Genomic DNA, 20,658 nt, shown 5'->3' with positions numbered 1-20,658 from the left:
AAAGCGCACAGAAGGGCTGTGTTCCTTTTTTTTCATCGACGAGCTGTATTTTCTGAAGAATTTTCTGCTTACAATATTATAGAAACTTTTCAAAAAAAAAACAACCAAATTAATAATTCGTATAATTGATTTAAAATACTTTTCTACACAATTTAATAACTAAACTTCACAATTCAAACAATGGTTTTTATGCTTATTGTTAAACAATACTTCTCACAAACAATGAAAATAAATCAAGTATAGCAACAGAATTTCGGGAGGCTGGAGAGTTTCCATTGTAAAATTTCGAATGGCATTTCATCCAGGGAGCAGGGCATGGTAAGTTGTATTTGGCGTGGAACCGGAGGCCGAAATCTGAAAACCATTTTATGAACGGGGAGATTACAAGCTCAGCGTAGGCGCTTTAACGATTGGGTAAGCTCGCGGCTTCACTACAACACTTCCTTACATACACTCCTCACGATAACATTTACAATTGAACCATTATCTCATTTCTTCAGCGCAATCATTCATTTATATATCATGCATTGTCTCTGTACACAACACCCAAGGACTTTAAACTACAAGGATAGCCAGATCCCGTATATTTGTTAGCGTGACCTTGGATCTATGTGACGTCACAGCAAGTCCTCTACTTCAACATGACAGACCTTTCAAATAACAAAATACGATAAAATATTAAATCATTTCTTAATTAATTATTAAATTACTACTAAATGTAAACTACTGTAGAATTTTCGGATTTAATAAGTGTACTGTACGTCAATAAATTTACAAGTCTTTTGTCTAATATTTATTTAACAAATTAATGAGCTATACTTTTTAATATGTGATTATCTTACTTAACTTTTTAATTTTTTTTCGACAATCACCATTTTCAGAAGGCATTCTTTTCAATATTTTATAGTTTTCTTGTTTAAGATTTCTATAATTAATTCTTATTATAGTTCTTAATTTACAAAAATCTTTTATTAAAGTAAAAGGTAAAACTGTTTCCACTGAATAATTCTGTACAACTCCGGGGCCTTTTTTATACGATTCATCGTGATATATTTTGAAATATTTATTCCATTCTATAATTTTTGCTAGCCATTCATCAGTAGGTTTAATAAGCCCTCCATAAGATAAACGCTGCACCCATGACGGAATGCTATAGTTGTGATGATTTTTAATTTTGTTACTGGAATTAATTAAGTTTGGGTATTTTTCTTTATATTTATAGGCAAAATATCCTGCTATATACTCGAGAGTATCGTAGGAAGTTTCTTCAGAGATTGTGTTAAAGTCTAGATTGCGTGTAGAGTTTCCTGTAGATTTATTTGAAGAAAAAGTAGTTTTACATTCAGTATATTGGTCTGTATTTTCACTTGATACTTCTACATGTGCTTTCTCTAAAACTTTGGGTATAATATATTCCTCTTGTCTTCGATCTGTAGTATTTACTTTTGACTCTAAAATACCAGGATTCTTACTTAAAATAACCAATCTAATCCTATATATAGCATTTAATGGGCTTGGATGTTCATTAGGACCCCGGCTTCTAATTTGAAAAAAAAAGTTTTCCAGACAATCTTGATTTAAATTGTGAGTGCAGATGTATTTTATATCAAAAGTCGATTTCATATCTTGAAAAAGATCAATTAGCGATTTCATTGAGATTATCATTCCTTTCTGGAAAATTTGGAGGCCATTTTTTCCACTTGCTCTCATTGTTGAGATTATTTTTATCATTTTATTTAAATGTTCTTCTTGTAATTCCAAGTCTACACCATATTCATTTTTGCTTGGAACAAAACCTTTTGGTGCATAGCTATTAAAAATGTCGAACCACATATTTATATCTCTAATATACGTTTCATTGATAATAATAATTGATTCATAATAAATGTTTCATTGATATTCACATTCAATTCTTTCCATAAGCTTATGTTACTGCAACTACAGTCACTGACGCAAGCTACTACATTATACGATAGTAAATAAAGTTCTGCTATTAATTTTAAAAGTATTTCTCTTGTCATTTTTTGATCAAACCCGATGTAAACAGGTTGCTTCCAATTTGAAAAAAGAAGGTTATTATTGCAACCATACACAGCACACCTAGTACTCAGTATTTTGTTCTTCACCTAACATAAAAATTTAGCTTTAAATATTTAATGACTTATATTTAAATCATCTTACCTCATAAAAAACTTAGTCAAATAAAACAATTACAGAAATATTAAAATAAATCACTTCGTTAATCACAATTAGACGAATATTAAAAGCGAAAACTAAACACGTGCACACCCTGCTCTATGTAAACAGAGAGGTCAGGACACGTGTGACGTCACTAACTTGCCATTCCTGGCTAACATTGTAGAATAGGGATCTGGCTATCCTTGTAGTATATAGTCCTTGCACAACACCGCTACATAGCACCTACACTGCTTCCATTATTTAAAAATGCAGACTCTGTAATAATCATTATGCATAAATTCTTAATTAATATAACGAATACTTATTTCAGTGTTGGATCCAATACAGTAGTCGGATTGTTAGGATGAGCCATTTTGCACGTGTCGAGAGAGGCAAAACAAATTATACAAGCCAGATATTCATATCCGAATGGCTCAACGTTCGTATCCAGGCACAACAAATGCAAGAAGTCTGACGCCAAATATTCATAGATTCCGCAGGCGCCATTTTACTTTTCTGGCTCTGTTGTGTATAACAGAGGGAAAGTATGGCGATCGATCAAAAAATTTCCAAGATTTTTACATTTTTGGATACGATCGACCTTAAAACGTTGATAAATGCAAAAAAATCGGAGTTTTCTCTGTGTGGAAATTAGTGTGTGTGTGTGACTAAAAATCCAGTAACACATCTTTCTTTTACACTTACTTGTTAGTATAATTGCTATCACCGTAAATATCTAACAATGCTGTCTGAACTCTTTTCATCCTACATTTACCTATTTTATTTATCAACCACTAACTCATCATTCTCTAATCATCTCTAAGTTATTATATGCCTGTAAATATGTTAAATATGTTGTCTAAATAGTTGGAATTTCCTCTAACAGTCTATATTTGAAATCCAAGAACTAAATTTACTGACTTTTAATCCCCCTCTCTAACCTGTTGCTAACTTTTTGTTTTTTTTGTTTTTTTTGCTCAACTTTTAAATTAATAAATACAATATAAATTGTGAATAACATATATTAGAGCTCTTTTCTCGCTGCAAACTATAATAATTCGCCTAATATTAATAAATAAAAAAAGATATTGGCTTAACCTTGATAAACTCCGAAGCCACCCTAAATACTAAATCTCTTCTTTTGTAACACTTTAAATCTATCCTATCTTAACACATGGTTTAACATTTCTATACATTTCCATAATTAGATTACAGTATATAATTCTCATCATTTCCTTTTCTTTCTAATTCAGAGAGTTCTTGGGAATCCCGAAGGTATCCCATATTAATAATGTATATACAGGCTTAACTATAAATTTTTTTACTACGTTTTCTTGCCCTTAACGAAAACTCCCAAAATATTTTAAAATGAACACAAATTGTAAGCAAGAAATAGTTTAACCAATTTGTGAAAGTGACCGTTAATAGAAATATAAACATTAACGATATTTACGAATAAATAATGTTCAAAACCGGATTAAAATAGTATTTATAAGCAGCCCTATAAAATAGACAAAAGCAATATCTGAGTTAAAAACGAAAAAATTTTATATATTAAAAGAATTTCGAATGTTTACAGTTGACTCTCCCTATGCTCCAGCCAAACTTCGGACTATATGCGATCGAAGCGCTCAAAGTGTCAGAAATATTTATTAAACCAGTATAGTAACATTACAGTTATAGACAACGCAAGGACCAGTATAAATGGATAAAATGAATTGCAAAAATGTGGTGTGAATGTGGACAGATGTATATGTAAAAATTAATCGAAATAATTTAATTAAATGTTATACAAGCAACTGTTACTACTTTGTAGATGTTAGTTTATCTTTTTAATTTAATAAAAAAAAAAAAAAAAAAAAAAACACAAGGGTTTTTTTTTTAACACACGAGGGGGCGTTGAGCGTATTGGGCTTCCCACACGTGTAATAAAGTATTATAGATATTAACAATTGTAAAAATTTCAAACACAATATGTAAATAGGATATGCTGTGGAATGAGTATCAGTTGATAGAAGGAGTGGGAAATGAAGTCTTTTTAGCAACTGCGGGTTTTGTTCTCGTTATCACATTTATAATAGGAGTAGGCCTAACTCACTGGAGGTATGTTCTAATCGTTCTTTTAAAAGTAATGATAAGGTTATCGAAGTCTTGTGATTAATATTTTACAGTTTTAACATTAAAATAATAAAATTTACCACGCAAATGCTTTTATCGACTCGATGTGAATTTTAAATATAGTGTTATAATCTAAACATTATAATTAGTAGTTTAATGAGGAATATAAACAAAATGCTATTTAACAGTAATGATTCTCGACAACAAAGCTAGCTACAGAAATATCTATGGCTGCAACATATCTTCTTCCAAATGAAAGTTGATAATCTATGGAAAATGTTGATGATAAAAGTAAATTATTCTGTTTTAAAATACCAAACATTTCAGACACTATTACTTATACTGATGTAATGTACTAATAAATACAACTCCACACCTATAACCAGCAAAAATGGAAACTTTAATAAAAACAAACGTTTTCCTCTTTTTTAAGATATTGCGAAAGCAAAATCAAATGTGTATTCAAAAAATAGAATATACATTTAAACTTCCATCTGTCATAAATGCATGCATGTATTGTACAATGCAGAAGTAGCACAGAGGAGAATTAAATATAGTGGTACCTCAGGATACGAACACCCCAGCATATGAAATTTTCAGGATATGACATGAAATTCGAACACATTTTTGCTCCACGATACGAACAAAAACTCACCATACAACGTTACATTAGTTCGCAGTGCCATTTTTTTATTCACTTCTGTTCATTGGTCTCAGTCCGCGTGTTTGCTTCGTTGTGGAAGGATCTTGCTCGATAAAGGAAATCTTGAGGTATTATCAGGAAGTGACTGATTTTATTGAAAAGAAACATCCCAAAAAGGTTCACACTAGCTGTATTGCTGCTATTTGACATTTGCCTAAGTAATTTTAGAAACATTTTAAAAAGTAGGCAAAGCCAAACCTCTTTGGATAGATATTTTATCAAGCGACCTCTATCCAGTGGAAGTGAAGGAAAGAAAGCAAAAAGCAGTGAATAAAAATTTTAAAAAATATATATATAAAACAACACTAATTTTTTAAATCTTTTCTAAGTTATTTTTAAGTTATTGTTACATTATGTTATGTAAGTTAAGTTTTAGTATCATTTCCCTTCGCCCTCTCTTCTGCCACCAGTTTACACCTCCACCGTCATCCATCCTCAAAGGTAAAGTACATTTTTTTTTTATCAATTATTATTCTATTATGGTTATTTATACATTTACAACTACAAAATGCATTTTTCAGTGTTTTCCTTACTATAGTTATTTTTTTTAATGTACTACTTAGCTTGAATTTGAGTGTGTTTTTCATGTTGGAACGAATTATTTGGTTTTACATGTAATTGTATGGGGAAAAATGATTCACCTTACGACATTTTCATCATACAATCTCAGTTTCGGAATGGATTAATTTTGTATCCTGAGGTACCACTGTAAAGTTACAACAGTCATTAAAATATAAAAGATATTAAGATGATTGATATGAGTTTTTATAGCACATTCCATGCCACTGAAATAGTGTCCATTAATTATAATTAATAGCTATGCCTCTTCTTTTAGATTTTGATATATTCAAAGTATTTGAGACAGATCTGGGGCCATATTCTGGTCACTGTCTCTGGTCTCTCGTCTCTCACAAACCGGTCGCTGATTGGCTAATCATTTGGATTAGCCAATCAGCGACCGGCTTGCGAGAGATGAGAGACCAGAGACAGTGACCAGAATACGGCCCCTGATCGTCTGACTGGTGTAAGAGGCATGTCTTATCAAACTCAACTTAAACATTGTTATCAACTGCGAAAGTAGCTACCAACATGGTGAAAAGTCCCTTCCTAATAGAGTGGTGCCTTGTATAATGTACTTAATCTGTTTCAGGTGCATGTCCATTAAGTGAAAAGTCCGTTATACGAAATGCATTTTCTCATAGAAGTACATGTTAAAACATATAATTCGTTCCACAGCATAAAATAACTGTACTGTACCATAAAAGAAATGAAAATGAAGCGGTCACCAATTATGCCGGATTGTCAGATGTTGAGGAGGAGGTGGAGGAACACTTTCTTCACACATTCATGACTCTCCCTATGCTCCAGCCAAACTTCGGACTATATGCGATCGAAGCGCTCAAAGTGTCAGAAATATTTATTAAACCAGTATAGTAACATTACAGTTATAGACAACGCAAGGACCAGTATAAATGGATAAAATGAATTGCAAAAATGTGGTGTGAATATGGACAGATGTATATGTAAAAATTAATCGAAATAATTTAATTAAATGTTATACAAGCAACTGTTACTACTTTGTAGATGTTAGTTTATCTTTTTAATTTAATTAAAAAAAAAAAAAAAATTAACACACGAGGGGGCGTTGAGCGTATTGGGCTTCCCACACGTGTAATAAAGTATTATAGATATTAACAATTGTAAAAATTTCAAACACAATATGTAAATAGGATATGCTGTGGAATGAGTATCAGTTGATAGAAGGAGTGGGAAATGAAGTCTTTTTAGCAACTGCGGGTTTTGTTCTCGTTATCACATTTATAATAGGAGTAGGCCTAACTCACTGGAGGTATGTTCTAATCGTTCTTTTAAAAGTAATGATAAGGTTATCGAAGTCTTGTGATTAATATTTTACAGTTTTTACATTAAAATAATAAAATTTACCACGCAAATGCTTTTATCGACTCGATGTGAATTTTAAATATAGTGTTATAATCTAAACATTATAATTAGTAGTTTAATGAGGAATATAAACAAAATGCTATTTAACAGTAATGATTCTCGACAACAAAGCTAGCTACAGAAATATCTATGGCTGCAACATATCTTCTTCCAAATGAAAGTTGATAATCTATGGAAAATGTTGATGATAAAAGTAAATTATTCTGTTTTAAAATACCAAACATTTCAGACACTATTACTTATACTGATGTAATGTACTAATAAATACAACTCCACACCTATAACCAGCAAAAATGGAAACTTTAATAAAAACAAACGTTTTCCTCTTTTTTAAGATATTGCGAAAGCAAAATCAAATGTGTATTCAAAAAATAGAATATACATTTAAACTTCCATCTGTCATAAATGCATGCATGTATTGTACAATGCAGAAGTAGCACAGAGGAGAATTAAATATAGTGGTACCTCAGGATACGAACACCCCAGCATATGAAATTTTCAGGATATGACATGAAATTCGAACACATTTTTGCTCCACGATACGAACAAAAACTCACCATACAACGTTACATTAGTTCGCAGTGCCATTTTTTTATTCACTTCTGTTCATTGGTCTCAGTCCGCNAGTCGAATTAGTCTAGAATCGATTAATTTTATGAAAGAAAACCTTTCAAACAGCCGTAGTCCGTAAACTATGATTCCTACAAAATTGATTCATAAAGAACGGAACGTATCTACCGTCTTATAGGGGGATCTACTGTACTAATAATATATTCTGATAATACTAATATATTATAAAAATAGCAGATTGTCATTGGCAACGGCAAAAGAGTGGAAACATCATTCGCACTTGTTTGCAGAAAGTCCATTGTTCGCCTCACGTAACTGCCAAACGGAAAGTCCATTGTGTGCAGCCAGTCCATTGCTTGAGTCACATAACGGCCAAACAGAAAGTCTGTTGTTTGCAGCGTCTGTTATTTGAGGTGTACGTTATACGAGGCACCACTGTACTATACTTGTGCTCCTTATTCGGGCATCTAGTCGTAGCACCAATATATTCTGAGACTGTTCACCCTGAGATTGTATAGAGGGATAACATATCTGTTTTTTGCTGGTTATAGGTGTGTAGTTGTTTATTAGTATCAAACATCAAATAATATATTTCAAAATGAAAATAAAATTTATTCTTAAAAGTAAAAAATGGCATGACTTTGTATATAAAGATTTTAATACTTAACTAATTAATAATAAAATGAGCAATTATTTATTGTAACATTGTCACAATTCCAGGCTGCAATTTTTAATCATATTTTTAATTTATTTAATTTATGTGCTCTCCACCTCAAATTAATAGTGTCTTGCCCCTGTGCATCATACTTTCCTTTAACAATAGAGTGTGCTGGTCATCTATTAACAGCTTTCATGGGAAAAGTTTTGAATTGAAATAATGTGACTTCTGGTTTACATCAGAAGTTTGTATATAGTTAATCAGGACCTCCTGCCCCTAAGATTTCCATGTCTGTATTGGATTTCATCTATCTAATTCCATTCTTGAGATTAAGGAAAGACAGACAGATGACAGTGTGAATTTATAGATCTACAATTTTTTTAAATTGCAGTCCAGTTTGGCCACTAATGCCCTTTGCTATTGTTTCCCTACATTTATATAGTGATTCCATCACATCTGCTGAGTCTCAAACACTTCCAAGTCACTGTTTTAAATATCCAAATCACATGTTCTTATTCAGACTGGATCTCCTTGGCTTTATCAAAATGTTTCATTTTGAAGAGCAAAAAGAAGTTACAAAAGTGTTAAATCTGGTGAATTATAAGGGTAGGGAGGACTGTCATGTTTTTTTTTTTTTGGTCAAAAACACTCGTTTTGAATGCCGTGTGCAAGAGCATTGTCATGATTGACCCAGGTTTGGTTGGACCACAGTTCTGGTATTTTCAAAATCTTCAAAATATTAGAAAAGTCTGAAGTAACTGTCTAATCAGGAGAAACAAAATTCCCTTGTGGTAAAAACAAAATCAGTATGCTCTTTGTCATGCTCTTGTCTTGGAGATTGTTGTCTCCAAGACAGGAGCATGACAGATCATACTGATTTTGATCATACTGAAAGCTGGCTAACTTATGATCCATAACACAAATGGGCATGTATAAAATAAATAGTCTATTTGTAAAATAGGAGTGACTTTTTTTCAGATACAGAAGGGAATATTTGTGTATGTACAGTACCCCTGTAGAATACACTTTGGGTATGTACCCCTGTAGAACAGGGGTGCATACCCAAAGTGGGAAGTTGGAGAAATAATCTGGCACATAACATATACAATTTCTGTTTATCATCTGTGTTTTTCAATCATCTTTTTGGTTTATCACCTGAACATCCTTTTTCAATCAGCTTTTTTGCATTTATTCAAATTAAAGCATATTCATTGTCCATCCTGTACGACATCTGTACAATAGTGGTTTGTGTTTTATGTTGGCTGAAGAGGGGCAAATGCCCGAAACGCGTAATGTAAAAGGCGTCCCAACTGAATAAATAGTCAATAAGTTGCCAAGTGTTGATATATGTCACCTTAGTGTGTCTGCAAAGAAACAGCTTAATAACAACAACACGGTTTCATCAGAATCAAACATATTCATTTAATTTTTTTAAGTATCATTATTTGAAGTTTAAAACTTTGGCACACATAAACATCTTTAAAGTTAAGCATGATTACTTTATGGCACGGGGACTGGAAAAAGTTTACCAGTCCCCGTGCCATGTGATAGAAAAAGCTTTTACCAGCCCCGTGCCAGGGATGGAAAAAGTTTACCATCCCTGAATAGACTGTTTTCAGAAGAAGAAAAATACCTTTAAGTGTTATGCTGTTGCATCAATCAAACTTTTGTACATTATTGCTTTTATACAGTGCTGAAGAAAGCAAATGTATGGACATAAACCATTTTTTTTGAAGAACTGCGTGTATCTGCTGATGACACAATTCAGTCTTCTAGCATCTCATGTACTTGCATGTGGATGAATGTGAAAGAATGTTAACTTGTCTGCATCAATTGTCTGAATCAGCCTTTCTGTCTAACATGCTAATGTAAGGACATGTGGCTTTGTTGTTGCCAGCTGATACCTAATTTGTCAGGTAACTGAACCTACAAAGAGTCTGTGGGTATAAATCATGTTTGTAGGTGCTGATAGGGCATAAAGGTGTTTCAAGATTTAGACTTGGAAAAATTTGTAAAGGTGTTCCATCTATTGTTACAAAAGAGTAATTGCTTATGTTGTTAAGTCAATTTTTTAGCCCTTGCTACTTGGTCCCACAGTCCTTGGTCCATACTTTTCACAAAGTGAAGGGAAGTAAGAGGATTTTAATTTTTTCCATCAGAGCAGGAAAAGCAATATTCTTCTGACCTTGATATTTGCTGCACAATTGAACCACTTTTTTACCAAGTAGTAACAGGTTTTTGCTTGACTGTCCCATCCACATAAAAAAACAGCAGAATTTAGTGTATTCTTATATTTTATTCAAACAACAGTAACAGAAAGTTTGTCTAAATGAGACATTTTTCTGCAGAAACATGATATTTAAAAAATGTTGTGGGTAACAGAAGATTTTGGACTTCAGATTCATATAAAAAATTGTAGACCTATAAATTTCCACTGTTGTCTGTCCATCTGTCTGTCTTTCCTTAATCTTGAGAGTGGAGTTAGATAGATAAAAGACAAGACCAGGTATGGAAACCTTAGGGGCAGGAGGCCATGATTAACTATATATATGAGCTTCCAATGAAAACCTGAAGTCATGTTATTTCAATTCAAAATTTTTCCCCTGTAAGCAGTTAATAGATGACCTGCACAACTTTATTGTTAAAGGAAAAGTATGATGTACAGGGGCAAGTCACTTCTATGAGGTGGAGTTCATTTTTAATCATATTTTTAAATAAATTAAAAATTGCAGCCCAGCATTGTGACAATGTTACAATAAATAATTGCTTGTTTGTATTTTAAGCTTTTGTTACAGTTGTTATTTTCAGGGAAGGATATCAATTGTCTCATGACAATTCCCTTAAAAAAACAAAAAAATATTCAGCACACTAAAATGCATTTAAAAAAATCACATTTTTTTTAATGAAAGGATTTTGATGCAGAATGGTGTCATCAGTCTTAACTAATGCTTTAAATATTAAAACAATCATTAACAGTTATTATAATCAGCCATATTTTGAGGCTGATAACATAAAAAGACAGCTTAAAAATGCCAATCTAAAGATAATAACTGTAACTGAAATTCTGATTGATTAAAATAAGGAAAGTTTTATAAGTGTGTAAGTTTTAATTTATATATTTTGGAACATGCTAATTCTGATTACACGTGTGATTACAATAAACAGCTTCAACTGTATAAAATGAAAATTTTTTGAGTCATAGTGACTTGTTAGGTTTGTAAATGTGAGTCAACTTAAGTAATCCATGAATCACATCAGTCAGTTTCAAAAAACACATTTATTGTGTACTTTGTACATTACACGTTGAAATATATTGCAGATATTACAACTGTTAAGAAATACAGCACTGGTACCGTACATACTTAAAAATAAGACTCAGGGCAGCCAGATTTTTTTCATTGTTGCACACCCAAAATTGTTTTCTTTCAAGGCCCATTTTGCACTGAATTTTGGAAAAATTTTAAGTAAATTCTTCTATTTATATGTTAATGTTTGCAATTTTAGCCATTTTTTTTTTTCCAGAAAAGTAAAAATTTGTCCAGAATTCACCCATAATTGCTCTGGGTGTAAAAAAAAAAATTAGTATATACCTAAGTATGTCATTTTTTGCCTACAATTTAGAAATCTATGAATCTATATGCCCATCAGGCAGCTTGATAAGACTTGTATCCTTCAAGCGTGTCTGCCTGTCGACGAGGTTAGGATTTTGCAGAGCCAGTCTGGTAAACTTATATACTTATTCAAGTCATACACATCTTAACCTTTACCCAATGGAGTGCAAACCAACTTTGATTTAGATTGTTGACTACTATATCATACAGTATTTGCATTCTCGATCCCATACTCTCGTGTACTAGACATAGCATACTGATAGTTGCAAGATTAAATTTCTGAGAGTCAAAAACTGACTCACCAGTGAAAATGTTGCAAGTCAAAGTTATAAAAATATTAAATTTGACACAAAAATGCAAATTAATAAAAACTCTGATTTCACTCTGTAGCAGATAGAAACATAATTATTGAATTTTTGTTTTTTTTTCTCCAGTTTATGTTGAATGTATTATGATTATGATTAAAGATTTTAGCATATTAATTATAATCAATTTCTAAATTATTTATGTTTATAGATTGGTATTATGTATTGTAGTTACTGTTAGTAACATGATCTAAGATAAATTTATTAAATGTACTACAAATTTTATTGATGAATTATATTGCTAGTTAATAAATCTTATCAAAAAATTTTTTTAGGAATGTTTCATGATTGTAGTTGTATATTTCTATATGGAATTTTGAACCATGATACCTTATGACATCATTATTTTAAAGGCAACATTACTTATCACAAATTATACCAATATATATCTAATAAATTCATAAAAATATTTATTTTAATGTTTTTAAGTTTGAATTTATGAAATTTTTATATAAGACCTTAGCTATGATTTTAAATTGTCATATATAGTTAACTTTTAAAAATTTCTAAAATTAATGAACAAATAATGTTCTATATAAAAGAGCACTTGCTCATCATTATATAATTTACTGTCAAAGTACATTTTGAAAGTTCACATCTTTCAACAAACAATATAGTGTTGTTTATTGCTGGAAAACGTGTGGGAGGTGTGGTTTACTCTAATTACCAAAGTATTTACTATATAGCAATGACCATTGCTATTAATATAAAGTATTTAAAAGAATGGAAATTTTGAAAATTTATATTTGTAATGTGTCGTATGATTCTATTGAAGATAGGAGAAATATCTCTGAAACATTTCTGAAGCATTATAGTTTCTGTAGACACCTTGAAAAGATTTGATTAAGGTAATACAGATATGGAGTTATTGTTTATTAGTTATCTTGAAAAGTATTAAATTTTAAAAAATTATCAGCCATAAAAAAAATAATTTTATATATAAATTATGATCATTAATTGAATTTTATCTTAAATTTTTAACTGCACTTTAAATGAAAATTTTTTAGCTTAAATTATAAATGACCATTTTTTAATTATATGCAGTAAACTCAACTAAGAAGTTAGTGCATTAGAAACTTCTTGTTTAAGAAGTTTAATTTCAAAAGTCCAAATTTTTTTTCCCCTTAAAAGTTGTGTACATTTTTTCCTTATAAAATGTTCACTTTTAAGAAAATTTCTGCTTAAATAAGAAGAAATCATCCTTTTCCAAGACCAGAAACTGGATTATCGACTGCATCTTATCAAAAATTGTATACATTTAATTGGATATGAAAAAAGTAAAAAGATTACATTAGGAAATGCACAAAATTTCATGTCATTGCATATTACTCTGAACATGGATTTTACAATTTTCTTATCCAGTTGTCTGGCAACAATTTTTGCAACAAATAGCAAGTTCTGATAAGCACCATAAATACATGAATGATACTTTTCAACTCTTTGTCCTGTAGGCAAGGCACTAAGAGGGCCTGTTAATCAAGCCCATTATGGGTTCAGCCAGGCCCACAGTGAAGTGGCCTTGTGGTGAGGGATGAGGTTCAACATACCTAAGATAGACTATACACTTGAAAATTTCTGGGTTTTTTTTTTACTCATCTGGTTCATTCCTGGGTTCTGAGAGTGGTAGCTCTGGTAACACCTTAACTGTTCAGCCACAGCTGTTGATAAGACTAAGTCTTCAACAAATTTTAGTATCATATATGAGATCTGTGGTTGTTTTTTTCTTAAACTTGAGCACTATTCATTTAAGAAGCCCATTTTTGATATGTTATTTTATTATACCATTCAATGTGAATATCCAGTGGTGTGGCTGAATGTGTAGAAAATTTGTGATTATTTTGAATTTAAATTGTTTAGCAATTTGGTTCTTTTCCAGTTCAAACATAGTTTGAAACAGTGGTTCTTACTCAGAAGTACAAGTGTCAGATCTGAAGATGAGACATTATCTGTCTTGAAAAATATTTAATCTATGATATATTAAAAATGGGTTTCTTAAAATAAAATAGTGTTAAAGATTTAAAAAATACATATACATATATATATATATATAGGGCCACTCATTAACAGGAATTTGTAGTCTTGACATGAGAATCATAAAACAATTTTTTCCATAACAATGGATTAAGTAGGCAACAGTGGACAAATATTTAAATACAGTAATACCCCAAACTTACGCGATAGGTGGGACCGAGTGGTAACCACGTAAGTCGGGGTATAATTTCGCATATAAATACATACAAATAATTTTTAATTAGGGCCGGAGACTAAAGAAAACAATAATTTAGGAAAAAATGTTTAATAAAATCTTAGATAATACATATGTATAACAAATTAGGCCTATATTACTTTACAATTTTTCACATTTACTTGATTATTACGCTGTAATTTTAACATTGTTTCCATCTCAGCGATAATACTGTGATGTTTATGAATGATGCTTGAATTTAAAGATTGAGCATTTTTCACAGCTTTGATAATTTTTTCTTTGCCTTTTATAATTGTTCTGACCAACAATTCCAGTAGATCAAACTTCTTTCCCAATTCACAAATTTTCATTTTTGTATCAAAGTCTTTAATAATAACAAGTTAAATGCGTTAGTAACGAATTGTTCGAAAAGTCTAACGAAATAGAAATAATGATGACATCATTGTCGTTTAACTCATTCGACTTTACGAACATACCCAATGTTAACTTTACATTCCAAAGATAAAGTTTTTCTTTTCTTGTTTGATGCAGAAGAATTAGTTCTACTTCGTTTGGATGACATAGTAGTCTCTCAAGTCTCCGTAGATATAACAAACACAGAAATAAATAACACAAAATAAATTGTAGCTATGTGTGGATTCTGCGCGACACATCCAAACATGTAAGCTGAACAATAGTGTGGGGGGAGTGAGTAATCAAGGGTTGCGTGGCGCTTAAACAAAAGACGAATCGACGAGATTTGAAAATCGCGTAACTCTTCACGTAAGTCGAGGTATTACTGTAAATAGATATTGTGTAAGCTTAATTCACTGTAATGTAGTGTAATATAATTATTTAGATGTATGTGACCCAGCAGAATAATCAAATATAGAAATGCTAAAATATTAAGGAGACTAAATATTTTAGCATTAAGATTAAATTGTTTTTTAAACATTTTTGCCTTATCAGATCATAACAGTAATTTGAATAAAGAACAATTTTTCAAAATTTATGTTGTAAAATAAAATTGATATACAGTATAACGTTCGAATAGCAGACACCATCGGGACCAAGAAGTTTGTCTACTTTTTTGGAGGTATATGTTGGCGGCTGTACTGTATTTTAATGGTATTTTAAAGTGGTCATCATATAGTGAAGAATATAATAGATCAATAGATTATGTAAACATCAAATTTGCATTAGGAATGTGAAAATGCCAAAATGTATATGTAGCATACATAATTAAAAAATATATATATATATAAGTATATTTTTTATCTTTTCTGCTGTACAAATCACATTTGAATTGAATTCTTAATAGCAAACAGATTGTATTGGATACTTTAATTAAATCAGGGATGTACAACCTTTTCTGAAGAAGGGCCAGGTTAGGATTAAGTTTACTGACCTGGGGCCAGACCATTTTACAATACTCTTTGTTGACACCAGGAGTCTAATTACTTTAGCTGCTGGCAGTGTTGACAATCACAGGAAGTTTATGGCTTGGTGCGATTTGAAATAATTATTAAATCCAAAACTTTCTGGTTCAGTCGGCTTCCTTTTAGTCGTATGATTCTATTTCAACTATTAATTTTCTTGGTCCAATGTAATAATTAAAAATTTTGGCGCGAAAAATTTTTTCTATTGTTAGTCTGTGGAGAAACATTGTTGTAAATAATTGTTGTTTACTTACTGGAGATCTTTCATCGAAATGTGCTTATAAACAAACGAACACTAAATTAGCTATATTTTCTGTTTTTTAACTCTAATTTTTGTTGATTGACTATTTAATAAAGCCATTAATATTTTATCTGAAACAGTTATCTGCAAAATTTTTCCCGCAAAACTCATTTCACTATGTACTGTACTAGGCCAAAAAAAAAAAAGAAAAAACATTGTATCAAATTGAATTGATTTTCTTTTTATCTGTTAGCTAGATAAGTTTTCCATCTCCCAAACAAGTTCCAAGATTCTCAAATATAGAACTTTTTCCTTTTCACAAAGTCATTAGCATCCAACTGTTTTATGACTTTCCCTGATGTTTCGGAGCAGTCGAAGTTCCTCTGTTTCTACCTAACACACTTCCTGGTTTAGATATCAAATATTTTAAGTCTAATACATAGTATTATAATGATTTTTAGAAGAATCAAATAGAATAAGTGTTGTTAGAACATCATTTCTGGTGTTACAAGGAAGTTTCTATTTTGGCGGGAAATTTTCAATTTTATGCTTCGAAAAACTTGCTTATTCATCTAAATAGCATCAAATAACATAAAAATAAGTGAAAATAGCAATTTTTTTTTAAGCATTTGTTTACATCCTAGATTCTGATTGGTATAGTCGAAGGGGCATGGTTTTGGTGGCAGTTTTTACAGGAGTCAGATTCTCGGTTACTTTTATTGAATAAAGCCAAGTCTTTCAAGCCAGAAAGTGCCAATCTGACATTAAAAGGAGTGTAAGTAATAATTTTATCATTCAATCAAATGGAAAAGACTTCTCCATAGACTTAACATAGGAAGGGTTTGTTTCACTGCATTAAAATAGCAGGACCCATATTGCAATGGAACGAGTAATCTATAGACACACTTGAAAGAAGGGATTTGGCCTGTACCTTCTGCGGGTCGCATAAACATTGAAAGGGAGCCATATGTGGTGCATCCCTGATTAAATGGAACATAAAAATTACAACAAAACTTAAACATTGATTAATTATTAATTAATTTAGGATCTAATTTATGATCTAAACCAGTGGTTCCCAAAGTGTGTTCTGCGACTTCCTCACAGGGACGCCACAAAATGTTATAAAATTTTTATAATGTTAGAATTTGTATAATGTACTTGTTGGAATTTGACACAGCGTACCTTGGGAAAATCTGCATTTAGCAAGGGTGCCTAGAATCAAAAAAGTTTGGGAACCACTGATCTAAGCGATTAATTAATAAAATCGATATAGATATTTTGTAGTTATCAAGTAGGTGTAATTTTTCAAACATTTTTGCTTTTTTCAATAAATGATTTATTAAAATCATTACTTTAACCACCACAAAGCTGTTAAGATCATAAATGCAAGAAAACTAAATATATTTTAACACTTTAAAGTGGTCAGCAAATTGCCTTTGTAACATGATCTTTGAACTTTTACAAAATAAATGCTGTTGTCTTAATTTTAAAATTGTTTCTTTTACATTACTACTGTACTATGGTTCTTGTTGAATGAATGAATAACTTGGAAACTCAGTTAAGTTTATGGTTTCTTAGTACTAGTGTTTCTCAAATGGGATCCCGGTTGTTTTTTTAACCCGGGTAATTTTTCTTATCACGGGAAATCCCGCAAATTTCTTAAAAATTCACTTTTTTTCTTATTTTGTGTTAAGGCTAAGAAATTTTGCAAATAAAAAGCATAATTATCTCATTCACTGTCAGAATACATTTGTATTTATTAATTTTAAACATACCTATCAGCTTTTTTTTAAATTTTTGCTCGTTATGGCATGTCACAAATGGTCGATAATCAATACATAGCTTATTTGTGGCAGGACTCTGAAAATTCTTTACTTGTCAGAACCTGTAATATATGGAATAATTGTGCTTACACTGTCTTAATTTTTAACCATGCCCGGTACCTTCAATAAATGCATAATGCCAGATTGTGCAAATTGGGCAAAGATACAAATGAGTATAAAGTCTGCAAGTATGAAATTTTCTTCATAAACCTCATTATTAAAGCCAAACGAATTGATGAATTATCGAGCTATAAGCTTGATGCCGCTATTAAAGCAGCCGAGGTAGACAAATCAAATATACTAGAGAGCAAAAGAAGTACTACAATCTTGAAAACGAACTCGAAATCTTTCAGGCTAGGGGTGAAAAAACACATAATATCTGTCTTCTCTTAAATGCATTAAACACGATTCCAATCGCATCAATTGAATGTAGCAAGACTTTTCATTACTAAAATAAGAATTAGAGTGAGTGATCGGAGTATCGATCATCTTTGATTTTTAAAATCTTATAAAAGTTTACAATATTTTGTATTATATTTTATTTAAAAAACCTTCTAAGTTATAATTTTGATCTAAGTTCAATTTTTAATTTTTAGCTCAATTCAAAGCATTTTTGTTGTTGTTGTTGTTTGCAGTTTCTAGCAAAACTTTAATAAATTTTTTTTCTATTTGTGAAAATTTCTACGTAATTCAAAGGTAATTTTTATTATATATCTTACACAGCATTATTAATATGATTTTGGATGATACAGAACTTTAAAATTACTTTAAAAAATGAAAAATAATTATATCATTTAATTTCAAGATATTTTGTATACCTTAAAAATAATTGATTCTATCCCGGGATCCCAGGAAAAGGGAATGGGAAACTCATTCCAGTTCACTTTATCCCGGAATCCCGGGACAAGCAAAAAACCGGGAAATGAGAAACCCTACTTGGTACCATAAGCTTAATTCTAATAATAAGACAGAAGTTTAATAACACTAATATGTATGACAATAAATGGTGATCGACAACTTGACGAGATTAGTCTTCTCTAACAGATAAAGAATATTGTTTGGCTCTTGACCTGTCCTCCTCCCCTATTACCATTTTAAGTCAGTCTTTATTTGACACCTACGGTCGAAATTCATCCTCTGAAAGAGTATTTGAGCTGAATCTTAGTTTTAGTTTTAAAATATTTCATACGTAATTAATTCTTTCAGAATATTGATGGGATTTTGTTTTCGTAAGGTAGGTTATGGACGATTTGCTATTTAGAAGTGTGAAATATAATAGATGTTCTATTTGAAGGGTCTGGGGATTGTAAAAATATTCATTAAATAGAGGTTTCGCCATTTGGAAGTGTCTGTTAATATTTTAGCATTTTTGTATTGTCTGATAAATATTTTTTTTATTAGAAACTATTCAATTATTAAATAATGATTTAATTGGTCAGAAATTTATCATTTATAATTATAATTCATAGCTACATATATTTAATAATTTCATTTTATAAATATGGATTTCTTATTCTCTGTAGATGGCAACAATATCATCCTATAACAATTCATCAACAGAGTCAAGATACTGTGGATACAACAAGACGTCACTTAGTACATTTTAGCAATCGATTAGTTAGTGATGCCTCAGTTCCTGGTGTAGAAAACATGGCAAATCCTCAACACTTTGGTGCTGATAATCAGTGTCCTATTTGCTTAAACGAACCACGATTCCCAATAGAAACAAACTGTGGTCATTTATTTTGTGGTAATTTATAAAATGTTTTAATTTTATTAAGTAATGAATACAATAAAACACATACTGAAAATATCATATTTACTCGCATATAAGACGAAGTTTTTATTAATTTTTCATTGCTTCAAAAATCTAGGTCATCCTATACGCGTGAGTGAAAAAGTCTTTGTGTTTTGGCAATAATCTTTGTGAATTATGTATTTGCATTTTTTACTGGATGCTCACCCTCTGGTATTTAAAAACAACAGTATTTAAAAACAACAGTATTTTATCTGTGTCGTTTGAATCATTCTTGTGTATTGTCAGGAGTAAAGATGAATAACAGTAGGAAAAGCAAAGCTTTTGAATTGAATTCCAATTTGAAATTCCAAAATCACACAGGAGCCTGATATGTTTTAATCCATTCCCATGTGAAAACATGATTATTCGGAAATTAGAATTTGAAGAAACTTATAAGTGTAATCGATGGAGAGTGGATCTGACTGTTAAGAATTGGCAAAAAAGGTCCTGATTGTCCAACTTTACGTGAACAAATTATATTGTCAATTTCACAAGATTTTTCATTAAAGTTTAAAATGCCAGTAATTTTTGCAGGACAATATATACATTTATGTGCATTTGACATTTTATTTGTGATTAAACAGAATAAAATAAAATTGTATTAATACATCTAATTTTCTTTATTTTGATCTTTAAAATCATGCCTCGTCTTATAAGTGAGTAAATATGGTATATGATTTTCATAAAAGTTGCACATAAATATCTATAATATTATAGAAAGTATTAAATGTTTGTGATGTTTGTTATATTATAATAAAATTTAATTAAGCAATAAGTTATTTTTTCATAATCAATTATATTTTGGTTAAAAGGTTACAAATGAATTACAATAAATATATCAAATAAAAATATTACTTAAATGTACAAAGTATTTTATGGTGATTTACAGAAACATTCTACTTGTAATAAATATATTTTAAATTTTATACTGCAATTATGAAATATTTGAATAATGGATATTATTATTTTTTTTATATAAAATTGAAAAAATTTGAAGTAAATATCAA

The 20,658-nt window shown here is 30.6% G+C and overlaps 1 protein-coding gene across 2 annotated transcripts; it reads left to right on the top strand.

The window, feature by feature from the left end:
- The first annotated feature begins 4,076 nt into the window (after positions 1-4,076).
- On the top strand, positions 4,077-19,805 carry LOC111626424 (E3 ubiquitin-protein ligase RNF170-like). Of its 2 annotated transcripts, none has more exons than XM_023369900.1 (2): positions 4,077-4,281; positions 19,377-19,805. In XM_023369900.1, the coding sequence occupies exons 1-2, from the start codon at positions 4,166-4,168 to the stop codon at positions 19,612-19,614; spliced, it is 354 nt and encodes a 117-aa protein (XP_023225668.1). In that variant the 5' UTR covers positions 4,077-4,165; the 3' UTR covers positions 19,615-19,805. The 2 variants fall into 2 exon arrangements, with proteins under 2 accessions (XP_023225668.1, XP_023225598.1); XM_023369830.1 differs by lacking the exon at positions 4,077-4,281 and adding an exon at positions 6,644-6,848 and having other exon boundaries at positions 19,377-19,772.
- Positions 19,806-20,658: the final 853 nt, after the last annotated feature.

The sequence above is a fragment of the Centruroides sculpturatus genome, unplaced genomic scaffold, assembly GCF_000671375.1.
Source record: "Centruroides sculpturatus isolate CEXI.00-Female unplaced genomic scaffold, Cexi_2.0 scaffold93, whole genome shotgun sequence".
Classification (NCBI taxonomy): domain Eukaryota; kingdom Metazoa; phylum Arthropoda; class Arachnida; order Scorpiones; family Buthidae; genus Centruroides; species Centruroides sculpturatus.
This window is presented reverse-complemented; position numbering and strand designations above follow the sequence as displayed.